Consider the following 23039-nt stretch of genomic DNA (forward strand, 5'->3'; position numbering starts at 1 on the left):
TTGCCAGGATACCTAACCAGGTGATTAGAGGGTTGGAATTTTCAGTCTCCCTCCCTCACCCTACACCCCACCTCTGGGGAGGGAAGAAGGGCTGGAGGTTGAGTCAGTCGCCAGTGGCCAATGATTTAATCAATCGTGCTTATGTAATGAGGCCTCCATAAAAACCCAAAAGGGTGGAGTTTGAGGAGCTTCTGGGTTGGTGAATATGTAGAGATTTGGGGAGAGTGGTACACCTGGAGAGGGCATGGATGCTCTGTGCTCTTTCCCCATACCTTACCCTCTGCATCTCTTCCTGGCTATTCCTGAGTTTATAATAAACTGGTAATCTAGTGAATAAAATGTTGCCCTGAGATTTGTGAGCTGCTCCAGCAAATTGATCCAACTCATGGAGGGGATCTTGGGAACCTTCAGTCTAGAACTGGTCAGTCAGAAGCACAGGTGACAACCTGGGCCTGCATGCAACTGGCATCTGAAGTGGGGGTGTGGGGGGACAGTCCTGTGGGACTGAGCCCTTAACCTTTGGAATATGATGCTATCTCTGGGTAAGAAAGTGTCAGAATTGAGTTGAATTGTGGGACACCCAGCTGGTGTCTGGAACATTGCTTGGTGGTATGGAAAACCGCCCTCCTCGCATTGGAATTGGTGACCAGAACCCTTGACAGGTTCCGGGGATTAGGATGTGGACCACTTTGGGGGGCCATTATTCTGCCTGCCACAGCACCTCTTCAGTAGTTATGTGATGGTGAGTTATCCTAGTGTTCTGCTAACTGTGGTGGTTGGTTTTGCAGGAGATCCTGTTGCAAGAAACTGCAGCATGTAAGTCGCTTCCTTTTGCTCATAAACACGCCTCCTTCTACCGGGCAGCCCTGTTTCTCCTATGCCTGCCTCAACAGGCCCAGAGTTTAGCAGTCACCCCCAGCATTTCTCTGTTGCTTCTAACCCTAAATGTGATTTAACAATCAGCGATTAAGAAGGGGAGGGCTTCCTGGCTTGGAGAGCCTGAGTCTGGGAGGAGGAAGGGAAACCCTCCCTCAGGAAGGGGGCGTGAAGCTTGTGCTCTGCTTTTTGTGCCCTTTGTTGGAGTTTGGGCTTGGCAGGTGCATACTGAGACCTGTGTTTGACAGGTCTTGGAGCAGCAGTGACTTCCGACCCTCTGCTAAACTGTTCGGGAAGAATGGAGTGTTGGAGGAGCAGAAATCGCCCAGTGAGTTAGCCTGGGGGGTTGGTTGGTGCTGGGACCTCAGTCTATAACCTGGATCTCAGTTAATCGACTCAGTTTCTGTTCAAGCGTGAAACGGGATCCACTTGGATCCTGCTTTTGCTCCAGTTGGCCGCTGTATTTCCTTTCATATGGCTCATGCGTCCTCCTGTCCCTGCCGCGGTGCAGACCCTCAGTCTCTGTTGCGTTAGTTTCTCCTAACTCCGTGCTCCTTTTTAATTCTTACGTTCTTCCATTTCACCCTCCACCATCTCCAAAGTGATCTTTCTAAAGCACAGCTATGTTGATGTCTCCTCTCTGGTTAAAACCCTTTACCCACTCCTCACAGCTAGTGGAATTTCATAATTTGGCCTTGCCTGCCTTTCTTGCCTCCTCTCTCACCACACACCCACGTGCAGCGTGCAGTCCAGCTATCCCCGACTACATGCAATTTCCCAAATGTGCCAAGCCTTTTCGTATGTTCATGCCTTCGCATGTGCTGTTCCCTCTGCCTGGATTCCCTTCAGCCTCTCTCCTGCACTACCACCCTGCTTCCTTCCCTTCTTCAGCTTGATGTCAGTTCTGAAACACAACCCCTGTTGGTCCTGAAACTCTTCATATGACCTCATTGAAAGCGCTGGATTTCTGGTATGCTGATGACTCTCTGTTCCCCCAAGAGTGAGCTCCTGCCTTGAAGGCAGTGATGTCCACGGCCAACACTTCACACTGGGCTGCTGCCATAACATTCGTATTTGCTGAATGATTGAGTGCTGTATAATTGTTCATTGTTCACGAGGGGAGGAATGTTTGTAGGGATGTGTGTGTGTGTGTGTTTTAACATTGAAGAAAATGTGTCACTTATGTTGTAACTCCTCTGAATCTTCTAACCTTATGCCTGCCTTTTTAATGCTATTTTTCTTCTTAGGAGTCAAGAAAAGAGAGACAGAGGTGTATATTGGCAATCTTCCTCTGGATATCTCTGAGGTATTCTTCACTCTCTGTAAGCGGCTGCTGCTTCTCTTTAGTCTGCCCCACATGACTTATTAATCTGCCAGCAACTTAATTTTACCGGTTTAAAGACATTTTAGAGCTATGAATGTACAGGCAGTCACTAGTTGGTGACTAGACTGACCAGCTCGTCAAAATTTGCCTTGGACTTTCTGGTTTTAGCACTGAAAGCCCTGTGTCCTGCACGGTTAGCCCGCCACTCATCCTGTGTAAACCTGGATGGTTGGTCACCCTACTTACCGCTTTGGAGGGACGGAGGGGCCACAGTGAGGCAGCTTCTTTTTAGGAAGAGGGCTTATTAGGGTTCAGTTGTCGATCCTTTGGTCATAGGGAGCAGTCAGGTTTCAGCCAAAAAACTGCACTCATTTCACTTTGAAATGAACCAGTTGAGTCAGTGGGCTGTGTACTTAGAGACTGGAATGTAAACAGTAGTATTTTTGACCCTAGGAATCTTACTGTCTATTTTGGGGAGGCCAGACCAACAAACCTGAAAAAGTTATAGAACAACATAAGTACTTAAAATTTGTGATAAGTGCATTTGAAGTACAGATGAAAGGAAAATGGAAGTATACTCTACTGAATTGAAGCATATCCTGACTTTTTTTTTAAGCATGTGCTATATGCAGAATAATGTGCTTGAAGTTCAGCATGCTTAAAGAGAAATAACCTTGCACTCAAGGAGCTCAGTCTTGGAAGAAGGATGAGAGAAACTAACCAGCTAACCCTTATGGAGCCCCTGCTGCAGGCCAAATGTTCTTCAAAAATTTCCTGGTCTCCGTGCCCCTGTGCCAATCAGTTAAACTCAACTTTCTCTGTCCAACTTGTACCTTATTCATTTTTCAGCACTTACTGTGTTTTAATGATCAGGCATGCTGCAGGAAATGGGCTAAATGCTTCATTAGTGTGGTTTTATTAAATTCTTATAATAACTCCGGGTGGTGGGTGGTGTCTCCATCTTGGAGATGAGGCAGCCAAGGATCCTTAAGAGGTTGAATCCCTCAGCCAAGTACACAGACCTAGCGAGTGTCAGCCAAGAGTTGAGTCCACATCCAGTTGCTCCCAGGTAACAAACCACATAATAAGACATGTAAATAACTTCCTGTAATAAAGATGGACCTATTATGTTTTCATGTGACATAGGAAAAAATGATATTGGAGCACAGAGAAGGAAGTAATTCATTTTGACCCAGTAGATAAAATCATAATCAAAGGGCTGGGTTGGGGGATTCTTGGCACCTGGTAGAAGAGAGTATTGGGGCTGATTCCCTTTCCCCTTCTTGGCAGGCTGGTACAACCTGTTACTTGACAGCGAAAGGGGGATGGGAGCCCCTGCGGACTGTTCTTGTGGTGGTCTGAGGGAGGCAAGGTACCTAGCAGCTCTGCCACCCCTCTCCAGTATACCGTATTTCAAAGCCCAGCACCTGGGGCTTGCTTGGCCATGCTGTCCCACACAGTGGTATTGGGGACTTTGGTCCTCGTCCCCTTCACAGGAAAGCAGCAGCCTTCCCCACAGTGCTTTCTGTCAACTTACAAACTCGGACCAGCCTCATAGGAAAGATGGGAGCTAAAGGAGTAGGATTTTAAAAAGAAATTTCTGTCTAAAAGAAATTATTGCCCTTTCAAGAACTGTGAATTGAGTGTCTGAGACTTCACTCTACTTGCAAACCAACAAATCGGCCTGCAGTGGTTTCATGCTTGTTGGTGGAAGATGAGAGTCTTGGATCAGAGATGAAGGATGATTTATTACTCATAGCAATAACAGTTGCCAGCATTTTTATTTTTTACTATTCATTGTACTAACATTTCTTTTTTTAATTGAGATAGACTTCACATAACTTAAAATTCACTATTTTAAAGTGTACAGTTCAGTGGTTTTTAGTATATTCACAAGGTCTTGCAACTATCACCATTGATTCCAGAAGATTTTTATCACCCCCAAAATAAACCTTGTACCTATTAGCAGTCCCTTCTCCTTCCCTGTTTCTCCTAGCCCCTGGCAACCACTAATCTACTTTCTCTCTCTATGGATTTGCCTATTCTGGACATTTCATATAAATGAAATCATACATGTGGCATTTGTGTTTTCTTAGCATAATGTTTTCAGGGTTCATCCATGTTATAGTATGTCTCAGTACTTCATTCCTTTTTATGGCTGAATAATATTTCATTATATGGGTATACTAGGATTTGTTCATTTGATGGACATTTGAGTTGTTTCCATTTTTTGGCTATTATGAATAATGCTGCCCTGAACATCGGCATACAAGTTTTTATGTAAACATATGTTCCAGTTGTCTAGGGTATATACCTGGGAATGGAATTACTGGGTCACATGATAACTCTTTGCCAAACTATTTTCCAAAACAGCTGCACCATTCCACATTCACATCAGCAATGTATGAGGATTCCAATTTCTGTGCTTCCTCACCCAAACCTGTTATTGTCTGTCTTTTTGATTATAGCCATCTAGTGGCTGTGAAGTGGTATCTCATTGTGGTTTTTATTTGCATTTTCTTAATAACAAATGAGCATCTTTTGATGTGCTTATTGGCTATTTGTATATCATCTTTGGAGAAATAGATATTCAGATCCTTTGTCCATCTTTAAATTGGTTTGTCTTTTTATTATTGAGTTGTAAGAGTTCTTTATATATTCTGGGTACGTCTCTCATCAGATATATGATTTGCAAATATTTTCTTCCATCATTTATATTTTCACTTTCTTTATAGTATCCTTTGATACATAAAAATTTTTAATTTTGTTGAATTTCAATTTTCTATTTTTTCTTTGGTTGCTTGTGCTTTAGGTGTCATATCTAAGAATCCATTGCCTAATCCAAGGTCACAAAGGTTTACACTTATGTTTTCTTCTTAGAGTTTTATAGTTTTAGCTCTTGTATTTAGGTGTACGATCCTTTTTTTTTTTTTTTTTAATAATTTTATTTATTTATTTATTTTTCCCCCAAAGCCCCAGTAGATAGTTGTATGTCATAGCTGCATGTCCTTCCAGTTGCTGTACGTGGGACGCGGCCTCAGCATGGCTGGAGAAGCAGTGCGATGGTGCGTGCCTGGCATCCGAACCCGGGCCGCCAGCAGCGGAGTGCGCTCACTTAACTGCTGAGCCATGGGGCCGGCCACGATCCTTTTTGAATTCATTCTTGTGTATGGTGTGAGGTAGGGGGTCAACTTCATTCTTTTGCATGTGGATATTCAGTTGTCCCAGCATCATTTGTCAAAAAGATTATTCTTTCCGCATTGAATTATGTTGGCACCCTTGTCAAAAATCAGTTGGCCATAAATGTAGCAATTTATTGCTGGCTTTCATTCTATTCCATTGATCTTTATGTCTGTCCTTATACCAACACGACATTTGCTTACTGTAGCTTTGTCATGAGCTTTGAAATTGATCACTCACTTACTCTTGAACCTACTGTTTTGCTTTCTACCCTCACCAGTTTTCTGAAACTGTTCTTGCTGAGTATACAAGTAACCTACATGATGCCAAATGATAGATTAATTAACTAATTATGATAGATTGGATAAGCTAAAACCTCACAAGAAAAAACTTGGAAATAAGGGCTAAAATGTAAGAAATACCGCTTCTAAAAAATAGCTGAGACCTAGGAAAGTAAGGAAAATTAAGAGGGCCCAAAATAAGAAGTAACTAAAAACCAGAAGAGTGTAGGCGATACCCTGGGGTCTCTTCCTGCCTCAAAACCCAAAGGGCTTAGATTATGACAGCCATGTCGGGATAGGAGATGACAACCCGGGCCTGTGTGAGGAGGGGAGTGGTAACTGACAACACTGCAAAAGCAGGATCCTTGAAGGGCTGGACCTTCAGTGAAATTGTGACCCACAAGAACTTTGCTCACTGGCTCAGGGTGGTGTTGAGGGAGCTGATCTGTCTTGGCTGGATCTGGGGCTGGTGGGGCAAGCAATCTCCCCAAGAGCATATAACAGTAGGCCTGGTTTCATGTGAATGGGGTTTAAATTCATATTATCTGTATGGTCTGGGAAACTTCAAGTTAAAAATTAACGTTTGATAAAGTTAAAAACCAAATTCATGAAAAAACACTTAAACTAAGAATAGAAGGAAACTTCCTAAATCTGAAAAAGAGTATCTACAAAAAATATACAGAGGGCCGGCCCCGTGGCTTAGCAGTTAAGTGCGTGTGCTCTGCTACTGGCAGCCCGGGTTCGGATCCCGGGCGCGCACCGACGCACCGCTTCTCCGGCCATGCTGAGGCCGCGTCCCACATACAGCCACTAGAAGGATGTGCAACTATGACATACAACTATCTACTGGGGCTTTGGGGAAAAAAAGGAGGAGGATTGGCAATAGATATTAGCTCAGAGCCAGTCTTCCTCAGCAAAAAGAGGAGGATTGGCATGGATGTTAGCTCAGGGCTGATCTTCCTCACACACACACACACACACACACACACACACACACACAAAATACGGAAAACATTATCATTTGGGAAACAAGTATTTTAAGATCAAGAACAGACATGAATACCTCTGTCATCTCTTCTGTTTAGCATTTTATGAGAGGTCTTAGGCAGAGCAAGTGAGAAAATAAAAAGAAATAAAAGGTGTAAGGATTGGAAAGGAAAAAACCAAAACTGTCATTATTTGCAGATGACTGCCTAAGTTGAAAGCCTAAAAGAATCTTGGACTTGTTAGAATTATTATGAATTAGCAGAATGGCTGAATATAAGATAAATATACAAAAGTCAATTGTATTTCTATACAAGAGGAACCAAAAATACAAGGAGCTAGAAAAAAATCTAATAAAAGTTGTGAAAGACATATATACAGGAAATTATCAGACTTTATTGAAAGACATTAAGGAAGACCTAAATAAAGAGATGGATAAGGCGATTCAGTTGTATGATCCTTAAATTGATATATAGATTCAATGCCATTGTGATCAAAATACCCAAAGGTTTTCCAAAGAACTTGACAAGCTGATTCTAAAATTTACATGGGACAGAACAGCACCTTTCTGAAGAAGAATAAGGGAGACAGAGAGGAGAGCAAACTTTCCACTATAGTAATAATGACCTTGATGTGGGTGCAGTGCTAGATAGTTGACATATGGAACAGAATAGAAAGCCCAGAAATAGACCCACACATATATGAACACTTGGTGTGTGTGTGTAAAAACCAGGTGGCATTGCAGATCAGTTGGGAAAGAAGGGACTATTCAATAAACTGGTTCTGAGACATTTTGTTATCCATACAGGAGAAGTGAAATTGGACCTTTACCTTATGACATACACCAAATGGATTCTAGATGGATTAAGGACTTAACAATATACAGCAAACATAATACTTAGTGATGACTTTGATAGCTTTCCCTTTGAGATTAGGAACAAGCTGTGGATACCAGCTATTGCTGTTTCTGTCAGCCTTGTACTGGTGGTCTAGGTCAGTGCAGTTAGGCAAGGAAAAAGAAAGACATGAGAATTGGAAAGACAAGTTTCATTAATGCAGGTGATATTATTGTGGTAGTAGACAGTCATGGCTTCAGTTATCGTCTATATTCCCAGCTTGTACCTTTCCCCTGAGCTCTAAACTTGTATGTTCAGTTGCCTATTCATTATCTCTACTTGGGTAACTAATATGCATTTCCAACTTAATGGTCTGAAACCGAGCTCCTGATAATCCTCCCTCCCCGCCAACTCCCACCTGCTCCTCCCACAGTCTTCCCCATCTCAGTAAATGGCAACACTATTTTTCTCAGGCCCAAAACTTGAGAAATATCCTCATTTTATAAACCTCACATTTTTCTCACACTTCACATTCCATCTGTTGGCAGGTAATTTTGGCTCTACCTTAAAAATATATCTAGAGTCAAACTATCTTTTGTCTCAGAAGGGAGGAGGAGAATAGAATCTCTCTTTAAATTTGCAAAAATAAACAATGGAAGGATATAAAAGAGTAAGAATAGTTACTTATGGGGGAGAGAGGGGAAAAAGGATGGAAGGAAGATGGAAGAACAACTTCTAAATTTCCTCATTATTTTTTGCCTTTATAACTATATAAATGTTTTGATAATTAAAGAAATCAAAATGATGTATTAGAAAAATCTACTCCCTAAAACTTGGAAAAAAATTGGTGACGTAGCCAGTTTGGCATCAGAGAAAAGATTTATTCAAATTGACCTTAGAATATAATATCTTGACTGCATATCCTCAGAAGATACTGTAAGGATAAAAGGAACTGCAAAGAAATTTTCAGCTTAGTAATTTTGTTGTCAGTAATAATCCAGAATAAAACAAGTAATTAGATTAATGTTGTTAGAAATCAAGGTCTATAGCATAAAAGATATAAAAATAAAATCAAAGAAGTTAAATAAAAACTCTGTACAGCTCTTATATATGAATTGGAATCCATGATAACAGTGACTGTTTTCCTCTTTAAAGATACCTCTCTTCTAGCTCTGTCAATGAGAGATCTTGGCACTCTAGCAACCAGTGGCAATAAACATGCCTACCTCCCAGACTGTGTGCTCTCAATACCATTCCCCACTGGAAGGAGCCAGGCCATCTCAGAGAAATGGCTGATTCCGGGTCTGGAGCTGTTATGCTGAAAGCTAAGAAGCTATCAAAGGCTTATTGGGGTTCGATTGAAGGAAAGGGTAGGTTGTACTTAGAGGCAGAGTACTTATTTCTTCGAGTTATGTGCTGAAATATTTGCATGAAGTGATGAGGTGTTGGAGATTTGTTTCAGAATAGCCTAGTGGCAGGGAGGGGGAATAGAGTTCCGGAATCAGAATGTCCATGAGTTGAGGATTATTGAGGCTGAGTGATAGGTACGTAGGGGTTTGTCATACTATTTTCTATATGTGTTCGAAAGTTTCTAAATAAAAATAAAAAGATGGGACAATTTTAGCATCAAAACTGCTAATGACTATATTTGATTCAAACTCATTGATGATTTAAAAAAGCAATAATTTGTAATGATCCCTAAAGAAAGGAAAGAAGTAAAACTCACTGGACACAACTGAAGGTAGAAGCATAGTTCATTATATATAACTTGATAATTAAAGGGAAAGAATAAGTATCCTGCTTTTCCAACACAAACAGTATTTCAGGGCAAACAAATGACCCTAGTAGATGAGAGAAAGTTCTTCTTTACAGAGGAACTCTAGCTCATAAATGCAGAAGAAATGATAGAATTAGAAAATCATCATTTTGCAAACCATAGTAAAATATCTGTTTCAGACAGTGGTTATCAGACAATGGTGAATTCATTAGGTAAAATATGGATGGACAGTTTTACAGTGGAGGGAACAGGCTGCCACCATCTGAGCTTACTGATTAATTTTAGCATCACTAAAAGTCAGGCAAGCAGATATGAGCCCCCTAGAGTGATACAGTATTATTGAAGAAGATCACACCATCTATAAAATACTCTAACCAAAAAATAAATAATAGCCTATATCTAAAAGCTCTGTGGCTAATTTCCAGTCTAAAGGAAATAGGGGGGAGATCAAGTTAAATGCTACCAGAAGGAAGGAGAGCTCTTGTCTACAGGACAGCTGACCTGGTTTCTATAGCAAGTCAAAGTCATGGAAAGATTGAAGTAGGGGATCTGATACAGATTTAAAGAGATTTGGAGGACACTTAAGAGAAATAACCAAATCTAATGAGTTGACCTTGTTTTGATCCTCATTTGGACAAAACAACCATGAAAAGATATTTTTAAGACAGTTGGTGAAATTTGCCCATTAGTTGATAGGAAACTATTGTTAATTTTCTTAGTTTGATAATGGCATTGTATCTACATAAGAAAATGTCTTTTTTGAGGTGTAAAGTATTTAAGGATGAAATGACCCGATACCTGGGATTTGCTTTTTTTTTTTTTTTTTTGTGAGGAAGATCAGCCCTGAGCTAACATCCGTGCTAATCCTCCTCATTTGGCTGAGGAAGACCGGCTCTGAGCTAACATCTATTGCCAATGCTCCTCCTTTTTTTGCCCCCAAAACCCCAGTAGATAGTTGTATGTCATAGTTGCACATCCTTCTAGTTGCTGTATGTGGGACGTGGCCTCAGCATGGCCGGAGTGCTCCCGGGATCCGAACCCGGGCCGCCAGTAGCAGAGCGCGCGCACTTAACTGCTAAGCCACGGGGCCGGCCCCCTGGGATTTGCTTTGAAACACTCTAGCAAACAAGGGTGGAGAGGTAGATGAAACCACGATGGCAAAATGTTGATGGCTGTTGAAGCTTGGTGATGGGTTTGTGGAGGAGGATTGCACTCCTATGTATGTGTGGAATTTTTTCTAACAAAAAGTGAAATATATCCAGAATCTGAGCACTTCTCTTCACCCCACCGCTCTCACCCTGATCCAAGCCACCACCGTCTCACCTGGATCACTGCGGTGGCCTCTTCGTTTGTTTCCCTTCTGGCCTTGGTCCCCTTCAGTCTAGTCTTAACACAGCTGCTGGAGTGATCCTATAAAAACATTAAGCAGAACTCGGCACCCCTCTACTCAGCAGCCTCTAGTGGCTTCCTTCTCACTTAGGAAGAGCCAAAGTCCCCATGAGGTCCCACGTGAGCTGGTCCCCTGCGGCCCTATGCCTGCGTCTCCTGAGCCCTCTCCCTTGCTCACTCCGTTTCAGCTTCATTGGCCTCCTTGCGGGACCTCGACCCTGCCTTAGGGCCTTTGTACTCGCTGTTCCCTCTGCTTAGCCTGTTCTTTAGGTGTCAGCCTCCTTCACTCAGATGTCACCTTCTCAAAGGGCCTGCCTGGCTGTTCTCCCTAGATTGCGGCCCCCCACTCCTGTCCCCTCTGACTTCTGTCTCCTTAACATTTACCACTGTTGAACTTACAATGCACGTTACTTGTTCATCTTATTGATTATTGGTCTTCCCCAAAGAAGATAAGCCCCAGGAGGGGAGGGGGCTTTGTCTGCTCTCTTCCCTGCACCTAAAACGTTTTCTGGCACAGAGTAGACAAATAAATAAATAAACAAAAAAAATTTGTTGAGTGAATGAGAGAAAGTGAAGACAGTGAGTATTGACAACTTTTTCAAGGATTTTTGTAATAAAGGAGAATGGGAAATTGGGTTGGGGGCAGGAGGAGGATGTGGGGTGAAAGGTTATGTGTCTATAAGTATGAAGACAACAAATATTAGAGCTCATTTGTATGCTCATCCAGAAGAGAGGGGAGATAATTTAGCATCAGAGGCCTTGAGAAGGTGAGAGGGAGGGGATCTGGAGCAAGGACAGGTCTTCCATGTAGAGGGGTGCACACAGGGATGCAGGTACGTTGACTCGTGTGGTAGGAGGTGTGGACGTTCCCTTTTGATTGCTTTTCTCTCCTCAGTGAAATAAAGGTGGGAGTTATCAGCTGAGTAGAAAGAGGGTGTGGAAGGTTTGAGTAGAGAAGTAGACTGCAGTAGTTTGGGAGAGTGGGGATCTGATAATTAAGCATATGTGGTAGGAATGTGGTGAAGCAGTCTGCAGAAGGAAGTGATGCAGTGATAAACAGTGGCGTCTAAGCTGTGTAAAGAGGAAAGCAAGGACTGGGTGGGGTGGGGGAGCTGGGGCAGAACGGATAGCAGGAGAGGCAGGATAGAGTCAGGAGTTTGCAGGATGGTGGAAGAGTGGTGGGGGGTTGAAGGATCTGGAGAACTAGAGGCCTGAACCGGAAAGGTGGTTAGAGAGCACGGGGCTTGAAATTGCCAGTTGGAGGAAGGCGCAGTCACTGGTAATGACAGGGTGCAGGGTGTGCCCTGGGAAGACGGGAGCTCAGGTGCTGGGGAGGAAGCCGTTGGTCCTTTTCTCTGTGTGTGTTTGTCTGTGGCTTACTTGTATCATTTTACATATTTTAAAAATGTATCCATGTTGGCACACGCATGCCAATAGACATATGGATGCTTAGGTCCTACCATATGAAATTGCTAGTATTTGACCATTTTTTAATCTGCAAAAATGTCGGTTTCACAGGGTTCAAATGAATATTTTCCCAGTTTTGCTACTTTAAACAGAGCTTTATTGAACGGCTTGTACGTATCCATGCCCCATGTGAGTGTCTTTTAGGACCTGTACCTGGGCGTGGGATAAGGCGACATAGTACTCACAGCTTGACCGGGAGGGGAGAGTGACCCACACTCCCACCCCAGCAGCATAAGAGTTCCTCCATCTTCACCAACATTTGTCTTCCAGCTGCTCAATTGCTGCCAGTCTGATGGATGTGGCATTATTTAGCATGTAGGTAACTGCAGGAACCTTCTACCTGTGTGGCACAAAGTCAGTGGTCTATAAATGCTGGTGCCATAATTAATAGCAGGCTATAAATCCCATAAATGATGTTTTTGCTAATGATTGATTGAAAGGAATATATTGTTAAGTGAAATAGGTTATGAAGCAAAAGATACACCATGATCCCATAATCTTTACAGTAGATGTGCAGTGCTCATGTTTGGGTGGTAGGATTATGGGCAATACTTCTATTTTGCTGATCTGTATTTTTTAACTTATCTATAATAAACATTTAATGCTTTGTAATTAAAAAATCCTAATTATTTTCATTATTTAAAATGAGATGTAAAAGACTCAGGGGCATGAGGCAATTTTAGCTTAATGTACCAGGCCTCCTGTCAAATCTCTAATCAATCAAAAATTTTTTAAATAAACAAATTAAACTATTAAGGAACAGAAGAAAAAGAGTCACAGGGCATGCCTTCTGATTTTAGGAATTCCTAATGAAAACTATCAACAGTAACAGCATCTGCTGATGGGGTGACCTCACTGATAACATTGATTGGAGTCCGGGGATGAAAAGATGTTGGCAGGGCTTTTTTGTATTTGTGTGGGTGTGTATGTGGGGTGGTGGTGGTTCTCTCCTCTCACCCTCAAGCACATTATCTGAAAACTAATGCTTCCTGAGTCTGCTTGATACCATGGAACTGTAGTTTTTGACCTTGGCTGCATATTAAAATCATCTGGGGAGCTTTCAAAAAACATTGATGCTTTAATTCCAATCCCAGAGATTCTGTTTGTTCATCTGGGGTGGGCCAGGCGTTGCACTGATAGTTAAAGAAGAAAAAAAAAAAAAGTAACTCCAGCTGAATCTCATTTGCAGTCAGAATTGGGAACCATTGCTCTAGAACAAGAGTTGGCGAACATTTTCCAGAAAGGGTCAGATAGTAAATGTTTTATGCTTTGCAGGCCACATGCCTCTGTTGCAAATACTCAGCTCTGCCACTGTAGCATGAAAACAGCCATAGACAATAAGTAAACGAATGTGTGTGGCTATGTTCCAATAAAACTTTATTTACAGAAAAGCTGGATTTGGCCTGAGGCTATGGTTTCCTGACACCTACTGTAGAAGATACAAAAATATTAAATAGTTTCCTATTTTATTTTAATAATGGTAGAACCTGAAGAGAAGAAAGCTGTGGTTTTGCATGATATAACGAGAAGAATGTAGGATTTGAAGTTTAGAAGCCTTGGGTTCAAATCCTGACTCTAAATTGGCTGTGTAATTTTAGGGAAGTCACTTAACCTTTCTGATCCTTATTTTATGCTTCTGAGAATGAGGGCAATAATAATCTGCACTTCACAGGGTAGTTTTAAAGATCAAATGGAATAAATTATATGAAAGTGCTTTATAAACTGAAAATGCTAAGCACATATTGCTTGTTCTCACAAATTGCTTGTTGCTCAGCATCTTGTAGATTCATGTGTAATAAACATTAAATATTTAAAAGTAAAGCAAATTAGAAAATTTGAATTTAAATGCAGTATAAACATGAAGACTGAGAAAAATGAGTTATACATAATGCATTTCTATTTTCCTAAGCCAACAAAGTGACTTTAGATTGGTAAAAGCTGCTTTTAGAAGAAGATGGTATAAATATACATTTTTCCAAAATAGAGTTTTCTAGGGAAAAATTGGTTTTCATCATGGTTGTGGAGTTTACAACTGTAATGTGCTGGTGGGGAAGCTCAGGAAGGAGGCAGTGTAGAGAGGTGTAGGTAGGAGTTGAGAGTGGAGGCCTGAAGAAGAGCCTTTGCAGGGGGCAGGGGGGCGCATCTGTGACCTTCAAGAAAGCGTTGTCCCTGGGGCAGGGACAGAAGCCAAGCTGCAGGCAGTCAGTAGGGAGTGGGCGGAGAGGAAACGGAGGCATTAGGCGGAGACGGCTCTTTCTACCAGTTTGGCAGAAAAGAGAAAAAATAGGGTGTAGCTCAAAAGGGTATTAGGGTCGTGTAGATGTTATCTGAAAGAACCGAGGGCGGTGCACTATTGAGACAGAGGCGCCCAGACCAGCAGAGTGGGAAGGAGTGGGGCGAAGTCCACTGGAGAGGGAGCAGCCTGAGGGCAGTTGAGGAAGAAGAGTTGACAGTGGGTGTGGAGAAACATCCAGGGTGGGGGGAAGGTGACCGCATCCATGGGCAGTGGCGGCCAGACTACATTAAGAAGCAGTGGGGAGGGCCGGCCCCGTGGCTTAGCTTAGCGGTTAAGTGCATGCGCTCCGCTGCTGGTGGCCCGGGTTCGGATCCCGGGCGTGCACCGATGCACCGCTTCTCTGGCCATGCTGTGGCCGTGTCCCACATACAGCAACTAGAAGGATGTGCAGCTATGACATACAACTATCTACTGGGGCTTTGGGGGTAAAAAAATAAATAAATAAATAAAATTATATATGAAAAAAAAAGCAGTGGGGAGGAGAGACTTGCAAAGAAGATGTGGTGGATATGAGCAGCTTGATCGGGGCTGACCGGGTTGTCAGTGCGCTGCCTACCCTCTCCTTCACTTCTCTTGCTCTCAGGCTTCACTCCGCCCCGTCAGGTAGACAGGGGGTCTCCTGTGCGTGTCCCCTACTCAACTGGAAGCTCCTTGAGTGCAGGGCTTATGTTGAATTCACATCAGTATCTGCTGTAACATTCAGCATAAGGCTTGTGCGTAGCACACTTTTGCTGAATGTCTGTTGAATGCATGAAGAAAGAAATGAAGGAAGGTTGCCCTGAATACAAGACGGCAGGGGCAGTAATCCTTGCATAGTAGGTTTGGTTAGAGCCAGCCTCCCCGCCTCAGTAGAAAAGAAAGGGAGGGAGCCTAGATTCCTAATAAATTAAAACTCGCTTCCTCCTGGGAGCCCACCCTGACCACCTGCTTTCCTCTAGGTCTGGGTTAGATAGCCATACTGTGTGCTCCTATAGCCATCTGCACTTCCTCATGGAATTTATCACCCTGTGGTGAAATGGTCTGTTTACTTGATTGTCTTGTCTGTAGCCCCACTGGACTGGTGACCTTCAGTTGAAGGTCGGGCTTATCTCTCTCTTGTCTCTGTGGTTGCATTACAGCACAAAACCTGGCACACACAGCGCATAATAGATTCTCAGTAAGTCTGTGTGCAGTTGATACAGATGAGCTGGGTGGAGATCTGAAACCTTGAGAACTAGTTGTAAGTTTTGTCTCCAGGTCTCTTTCTCTTTTAAACTCTGTCCTTGTAGGAGGAAATTCGGTACCTTCTAAAGGACTTCAGCCCGCTTCATGTCCACAAAATCCAGAACGGCTGCAGATGGTAATGACTGTTCTTCCTGTGTTTTCTTTGGGAAGCAGCTCCTTTCCTCCTTGTCCCTGTTCCTGATGCCCTGGTGTAGCACACCAGCTCAGCAACTCCCAAACCCACACCCACTGTGACTTGGCAGGAGGACATCTGGGAAACCCCCTTTCCATATCTCACCCTCTCACTCGGCAGTCAGGACAACCTCGGTTTAGGAGTCCAGAGACCTGGGTTTATTTTTGGTAATGTCCTTGCTTTGTTTTCTGATTTGAGGTAAGTTATTGTACCTCCCTCGGCCCTGGTTGCTTCTCAAAACTGGGCCTACTCCTATTTTCCCTTTCTTGTTTTCAAGGCAGTAAAATTGCTTTGAACTTTTGGGGGGAATAGTATGAAAGAAGCCCAAGCTGTAGCAATGTGGTAGATAGAAAGAGAGTCAATGCGTGTCTTCTGATCCCCAGACGCCCGGGACAGTCCCAGCCTGGCCCGCCACCCAGCCTGGCCCAAGTCTGGACATGAGTGTGGCTTGTTTGTGTATGTGGATCAGCTCCCCTCCTGGGGCTGCAGAAGGGGAGGGGAGGCTGTTCCTAGGCTCAGGCTTGGTGCTCTCCGGCAGTTCTGCTCTTCTGAGATGTGCTCAGAGCTGCCCTCTCTCTTTGCCTTGCAGCTTCGCGTTTGTGGATCTGGGCTCCATGCAGAAAGTGGCGCTTGCGATCCAGGAGCTGAATGGGAAGCTCTTCCACAAACGAAAACTATTTGTGAATTCAAACAGAAGGTCTCCCAAGAGGACCCCTGACACGGCTGAGCGGCCTCAGGAGCTGCCGGTATGTTTTCTGGCCTCTCCGTGCTTCGTGTTCACTCTTCAGAGCCTGGCAGACTGTGCTTACTGTTCTTCCATCCTCTTCGGAGAAGGCGGGGTCTTGGATGAAATTAGGGAATTTTATGACCTTTAACAGTCAGGAGCAAGGTCTGGTGCAGAAAACTTGGAATTTTTAAATAAAGACTATTCTTGGCAAGGTCAAAAAGGGTTATCAGGCAGTTCAGTCAGGGCTTTTTCAACCCGGGATATTGAAATGAAAGTTTTCCTTGTTCAGTGGAGCAAACATTAATTGAGTATCTATTGTTTGCACAGCCTTGTTCTGTCTTCTGGTGTGAGGTGTAAGACAGAAGTGAATAAAATCTGGTCTTTCTTGTCAGCAAGACAAATATCGCCAAAATATGAGGTATGGGAAGGGGGTAGTTAATGGTGGAGGTTGTGCACGGTCGAGGGCTGTCTTTGTGGACAGAAAAGGGAAGGCCCATCACTAACCCCCAGGAGCTCCCTTCAGGTGGGGTGGGCCCATTCTCAGTAGGTAGAGGTGAGCCAGGAGCAAAGGGTCCCACTTCAGAGCCTGAATTATCAGGGATTGACTTCGCTGCATATATGAGGAAATCTGAACAACAGTCACTTGAAGAAGTTAGCTATTTGTGTTTCTTTCCCATAGAAGAATTCAGGAGTTAGGGAGTCTGAGGTTGGTATGGGAGCTCCATGATGTTATCAGGGTTCCAGGCAAGAAGAAAGGGGAGAGGCAGTGAGTAAAGGGCTACATCCTCATAAAAGGTGCGTTCTCAGAAGCCCTGACCCCAGTCCTGCTTGTGTTTGCTGTAGAGAACTTCAACTCATGGCCTTAAATGCAAAGGGGCTGGAAAACAGCTTTTAAAATAGGCACGTTGTTGCTAAACTTGGGGTTCTGTCAGCAAGGAAAGAGAGAATGCATATTGGCAGGCAGTTGACAAGGTCAGCCACAGCTGGGGAGGTTGGAGATGGGGGTTGAGAAGTGGACTGGAAACACCACAATAAGATTGTTGGAGCTGGCCCCCCTTGCTAGTTCCAATCTGTTTCTCTTCCTTTCTCTTTAAGCTGGTGTAGCTCTGTGGAAGAGCAGGCTGTCCGATTATACTACTTACTGACCTTTTTGGTTGCAGTCACCTACCACTCTCTGTGTCATGCCCCCTTGTTCATGGATAACTTCAGCCCCTGGCTCACTGCCTTTCTCTCCTAGGTGCACTCAGATTCACTGTCCATGTAGATGCTGTGTCTGCGAGTCCGGCCCCTTGCTTCCTAGACCGTCGTACCTTTAATGGTCTTTTTTCCTGCTTGGTCACAGTTTCTCATTCCCGTAGCTGTATGTCAGACTTTGTCATTGTTCATAACTGAACATCTCCAAAATATCCACTTCAAGCATCTGACTCTGCCCCTCCGCCCTTCTTTGCAGCTCTCTTGCTCTAGAAGAGTGGGTCTCAAACTTGAACAGCATCAGAATAAACTGAAGAACTTGTTTAACAGCTTACTGAGCCCCACCCGCAGAGATACTGACTGAGGGAGTCTAGGGCAGGGCCTGAGAATTTGCACAAGTGCCAGGTGGTGCTGGTGCTACTGTTCCTGGCACCACATTTTGAGTAGCAAGGCTGTAAAGCCCTCAGTCCGACAATTAGACACATTGGGACCGTATCCATTGCCCCCACCATTTCTTCACTATTCAACCCTCTCTTTACTCCCTCACTTTCCTTCTTAGCTTCTATTCCATAGTTATAACTGCCTAGTTTAAACGTCTTTAATTCACTAGGTCATGTCTTGCAAAACCCCACTCCCAATTGAACCCAGCCCTCTGCCTGTTCTGAAGCTGCCCGCTGAGCCACTGAAGACATTCACACCACCTTGCTAACTGGTCTCTGTCTTGCTGTATAGTCACAGCTTTCCCACTCTTCCACACTGACCTGTCGTGAAATTCTCTAATCTTTTCTGCTGTTATGTCCAATCTGCAATTAAGCCCATTTAATGACTTTTTCATTTTAGGTAGCGTATTTTTCCATTTCCTTTTCGTTCTTTTTTTGCCCCTTTCTCTGTTGAACTCTTCCATCTTTTCACCCATTGTGTCTATCTTTTCTTCTAGATTCTTTAACATATTTATGTTACTTATAAAATCATTTTCTGCCAATTCCAACATCTGGGTCATTTGTGGCTCTGCTTCTATTGACATTTACCTCCTTGATTATGGGTCAAGGCTTCTTTAAAAATATAGTAATGTTTTATTGTATGTTGGATATTGTGGATGTTATATTGTAGAGCCTTTATATTATGTTCTTTAAATAGTGTTGAATTATTTTTCTAGCAAAAATGAAATTACTAGCCAAATTTTTGATCTTATTAAAGTGGATTTTTTTGTTGGGATTGGTGTCCTTCAATTTGAGTCTTAGTTCTTGGCAAAAATCCTTTTCCTAGGGCTTGACCTTTTAGGGTCTCGGGTGAGGGTCTTAGGGTGCTTACCAAGGTCTTTCCATTCTGGCTGAGTTGGAACTCCATTGTCTCCCCAGCACTGGGAAACCTCCCATATCTGTGTTCCTCTCTCAGCTCTCTCTCCCTTACCCACAACAGCAGCTCTTCTCTCCAAGGCCTCCCAGAACTTGCCCTGCACGTGGGCAGCTTAGAATTCAGCCAAGGACCTGAGGTGAGCCCCTAGATTTCTGGGACTTCTCTGTGGTTCCTTCCTTTCTGGTACCCTGACCCACAAGTTCCTGGCAACCAAACTCTTATCTGTTTCTTCTGCCCAGAGAGACTGCCCCTGACTGCTTGAGCTCTGTTTCCCTTTTCTGTGGTTTGGAAAAATGCTCCCCTGGGCAGAAGGCCAGAGGGAAGGTAGTGCTTACCCCTAGTGCTTTCCTTTTCTCAGGCAAATGCCTTCTGTTGTCCACTGTCATTAGTCTGTGCCAGATATGATTAGTTCATATATTCTGTCCAGTTTTAGAGTTGTTTGGGGGTGGGAGAGTAAGTTCTGTCATTTCAGAACCATGTACCAGAAAAGTGTGTTATGGGGCTCACCTTGCTTCTTTTGGGGATGGATATGGTTTCCCAGAAATATTCCCAATACTTTTATGTTAGAAAAAAATAATCAAAAGATGAACACAAATCTCCATGCTTTTGAAAATTTAAAAACACTTGGGTCAAAGAAGAAATCATAACAGAAATTTAAAAATACTTAGAACTGGATGATAAGGAAGGTACTTCCCATCAAAAGTTGTGGAATACAGTGAAAGCAGTACTTATAGGGAAATGTGTAGTATTGAATGCTTAAATGAGCAAAGAATACAGGTTAAAAATTAATGAGCTAAGAGTTGATTGAGGAAGTAGACAAAAAGTAAAAATAAACTCAAAAATAGAGAGCAGACATAAAATTTTAAAAACAAAGTTCTTCTTTAATTTTGTAAACAAAGCTACAGTTACATGTCAATTATCTCTCAATAAAGCCAGGGGGAAGCATAAAAACAATGCTACAATAGAAGGGATCAATAAAGCCAAGATTTCATTCTTCAAAGAGATATGAAATAGAAAAACCTTTGGCATGATTAATCAAGGAAAAAGGAGAAAAGGGCATAAATCAATATTAGTAATGAAAAAGAAAGCAGCAGAGATTAAAATATAAGATAGATCCAGCAGAGAATAAAATATAAGAAGATAATATGGTAATAAATTTGAAAACTTGGAATAAAGGGACACATGTCTTAAAGTATATCATTTTTAAAACTAATATAAGAACCCTGATAGTCCTATAGCTGTAAAGTAGTTGAATCATAGTTTATAGTCTTCTCGCAAAGAAAATACCAGGCCCGGGTTGTTTTATAGGCAAATTTTACCAAATTTTCGAGGAACAGAAATTCCAATATTATGTAAGTTCTTCCAAAGAGTGAAATAAGAGAGAGGCTCCCTGGTTCATTCTATGAGGCCAGTATAACCTTGGTATCAAACCAGACAGGAGAGCATAAGAAAGAAAAATTGCAGGCTGGTTTCACTCATGAATACACATGCAGTGTTTCTAAACAAAATATTGGCAATGTGAAGTCGGTATTGGCTAATGAAGGTAGTAAATCATGGCAAGTTGGGTTTCTTTCCCAAAAATACAAGAGTAATTTAATATTAGAAACTCTATAAATGTCTATTACTACATTAACAAATTAAAGGATGAAAACCATATGATCATCTTAAATAGACACAGCAAAAGCATTAGATAAAATTCAGCACTAATTTATGATTTAAAAAATAAAGATTCTTAATAGCTAGAAATTGAAGGTTATTTTTAGTCTGATAAAGGCTATCTATTAAAGCTGTACAGAAATAATATTTTAATGGAGAAACATAAGCATCCTCTTTTTTTTTTTTTTTTTTGGTGAGGAAGATCAGCCCTGAGCTAACATCCATGCTAATCCTCCTCTTTTTGCTGAGGAAGACTGGCTCTGAGCTAACATCTATTGCCAATCCTCCTCCTTTCCCCCCCGCGCCGCAAAGCCCCAGTAGATAGTTGTATGTCATAGTCGCACATCCTTCTAGTTGCTGTATGTGGGACGCCGCCTCAGCATAGCCAGAGAAGTGGTGCGTTGGTGCGCGCCTGGGATCCGAATCCGGGCTGCCAGTAGCGGAGCACGCACTTAACTGCTAAGCCACCGGGCCGGCCCCCAGCATCCTCTTTAAAAACAGGAACAAGATAAGGATGCCCACCATCACCACTTCTGTTCAGCATATACTAGAGGTTCTAGTTTTGTCCAGTAAGATAAGAAAAATAAGTTAAAGGCATACATTTTGGAATAGGAGAAACAAAATTGTCATTATTTACAGATGATATTTCTTTACATAGAAAAACTTATTTAACAAGATCGCTGAATATATAAGATCAGGTATACCAAAATCAATTGCACTTATATTTGCCGTGCATAAACAACAAAAAATAATTTAAAAATATAACATTTACAAGAGCAATTTAAAAAATTAAGGTACCTAGAAATAAATCCAATGAAAGATGAGCGTGGCCTGTCTGGGGGAAATAATTGAACTTTATTGGAAATCTTTCAGGAAGATTTCAAATAAATAGGAAAAGTGCCATGTTCATGGATAGCAAGATGCAATAAGAATTGAGTCATTTCTCCCCAAATTGATCTAGTTATTCTGTATAATTCCAATCAGAATTTCCACAGGTTTTCTCAGGAATGAGACAGGCTGATTCTAAAATTTAAATGAAAGACCAAAAGCCTAGTAATATTTAAGACATTTCTTTCTGAAAAGGAAGATGGGAGCCTTGCCCTACTAGAAGACGTTGTAGTATTGGCCTAGGGATAGACAGTTTGACCAATAAAATATAGTAGCCCCAAAAGAGGCTCATGCAAATGCAGAAATAGAGTTGTAGATCTCTGCTGAAAGGATGGACACTGACTTTGTTATTGAACTGGGACAATTGCTTATTCATGTAGAAAAATATGAAATTATATCCCTCCTTTACCTCATGCACAAAAATAAATTCTAGATGGACTAGAGACTTAAATGTAAAAGACAAAACTTTAGAACTTTTGGAAAAAATATAGAAGAATATCTTTATGACCTCAAGTAGGATAAGATTTGTTAAGGTATAAAGAGTTAACTGAAAAAGAGATGGATGAATTAAAATTAAGAATTTATCTTCTTTGAAAGATAATATAAAGGAAAATAAATTCAAGCCAAAAACTAGAAGAAGATATTTGCAGTAATGTAACCAACAAAGGATCAGGAAAGGGGTAAGCAAACTTTGGCGGGCAGTTCAAATCCAGCCCACTGCCTCTTTTTATGCCTCTGGCAGGCTAAGAATGCCTTTTTTTTTTCCCAATTAAACTTTATATATTAAGATAATTGTAAATTTACATGTAGTTGTAAGTGACAATACAGAGAGATCCCTGGCGTTCTTTAGTTCCCCCCACTGGTAACATTTTGCAAAACAATATCACAACCAGGATATTGACATTGATACAGTCAAGATACAGAAAGTTTCCATCGCCACAAGGATCCCTCATGTTGCCTTTTTATAGCCACACTCACTTCCCTCCCATTCCCATTTCTGCCTTAACCCCTGGCAACAACTAATCTGTTTTCTATGTCTATAATTTCGTAATTTCAAGAATGTTATGTAAGTGGAATAATACAGAATGTAATTTTGGGATTGGCTTTTTTCACTCAGCATAATTTTTTGGAGATTCATCCAGGTTGTTGCGTGTATCAATAGTTTATTCCTTTTTAATGTTGAGTAGTATTCTATGGTAAGGATGTACCACAGTTTGCTTAACCATTCACCCATTGAAAGACGTCTAGATTGTTTCCAGTTTTTGGCTATTACACATAAAGTTGCTATAAACATTCATGTACAGACTTCACATGTTTCTCTGGGATAAATGCCCGAAATTGCAGTTGCTGAGTGATATCATCGTTCATGTTGACTCTTTTAAGAAACAGCTGTACTGTTTTCAAAATGGCTGTAC

At 42.1% G+C, this 23039-nt stretch overlaps 1 protein-coding gene across 2 annotated transcripts in view; it reads left to right on the forward strand.

Moving 5' to 3' along the window:
- TDRD10 (tudor domain containing 10) overlaps positions 1 to 23039 on the forward strand; it is a 44866-nt gene that overhangs the window by 3676 nt on the left and 18151 nt on the right. For both annotated transcript variants that reach the window (XM_058539295.1, XM_058539294.1), the window contains exons 2-6: positions 789 to 816; positions 1125 to 1204; positions 2124 to 2182; positions 15679 to 15749; positions 16396 to 16552. In XM_058539295.1, the coding sequence (XP_058395278.1) occupies positions 815 to 816; positions 1125 to 1204; positions 2124 to 2182; positions 15679 to 15749; positions 16396 to 16552 (369 nt within the window). In that variant the 5' untranslated portion in view covers positions 789 to 814. The remainder of the gene's footprint in view (positions 1 to 788; positions 817 to 1124; positions 1205 to 2123; positions 2183 to 15678; positions 15750 to 16395; positions 16553 to 23039) is intronic.

The sequence above is a fragment of the Diceros bicornis genome, chromosome 4 (assembly GCF_020826845.1).
Source record: "Diceros bicornis minor isolate mBicDic1 chromosome 4, mDicBic1.mat.cur, whole genome shotgun sequence".
NCBI classification, from domain to species: domain Eukaryota; kingdom Metazoa; phylum Chordata; class Mammalia; order Perissodactyla; family Rhinocerotidae; genus Diceros; species Diceros bicornis.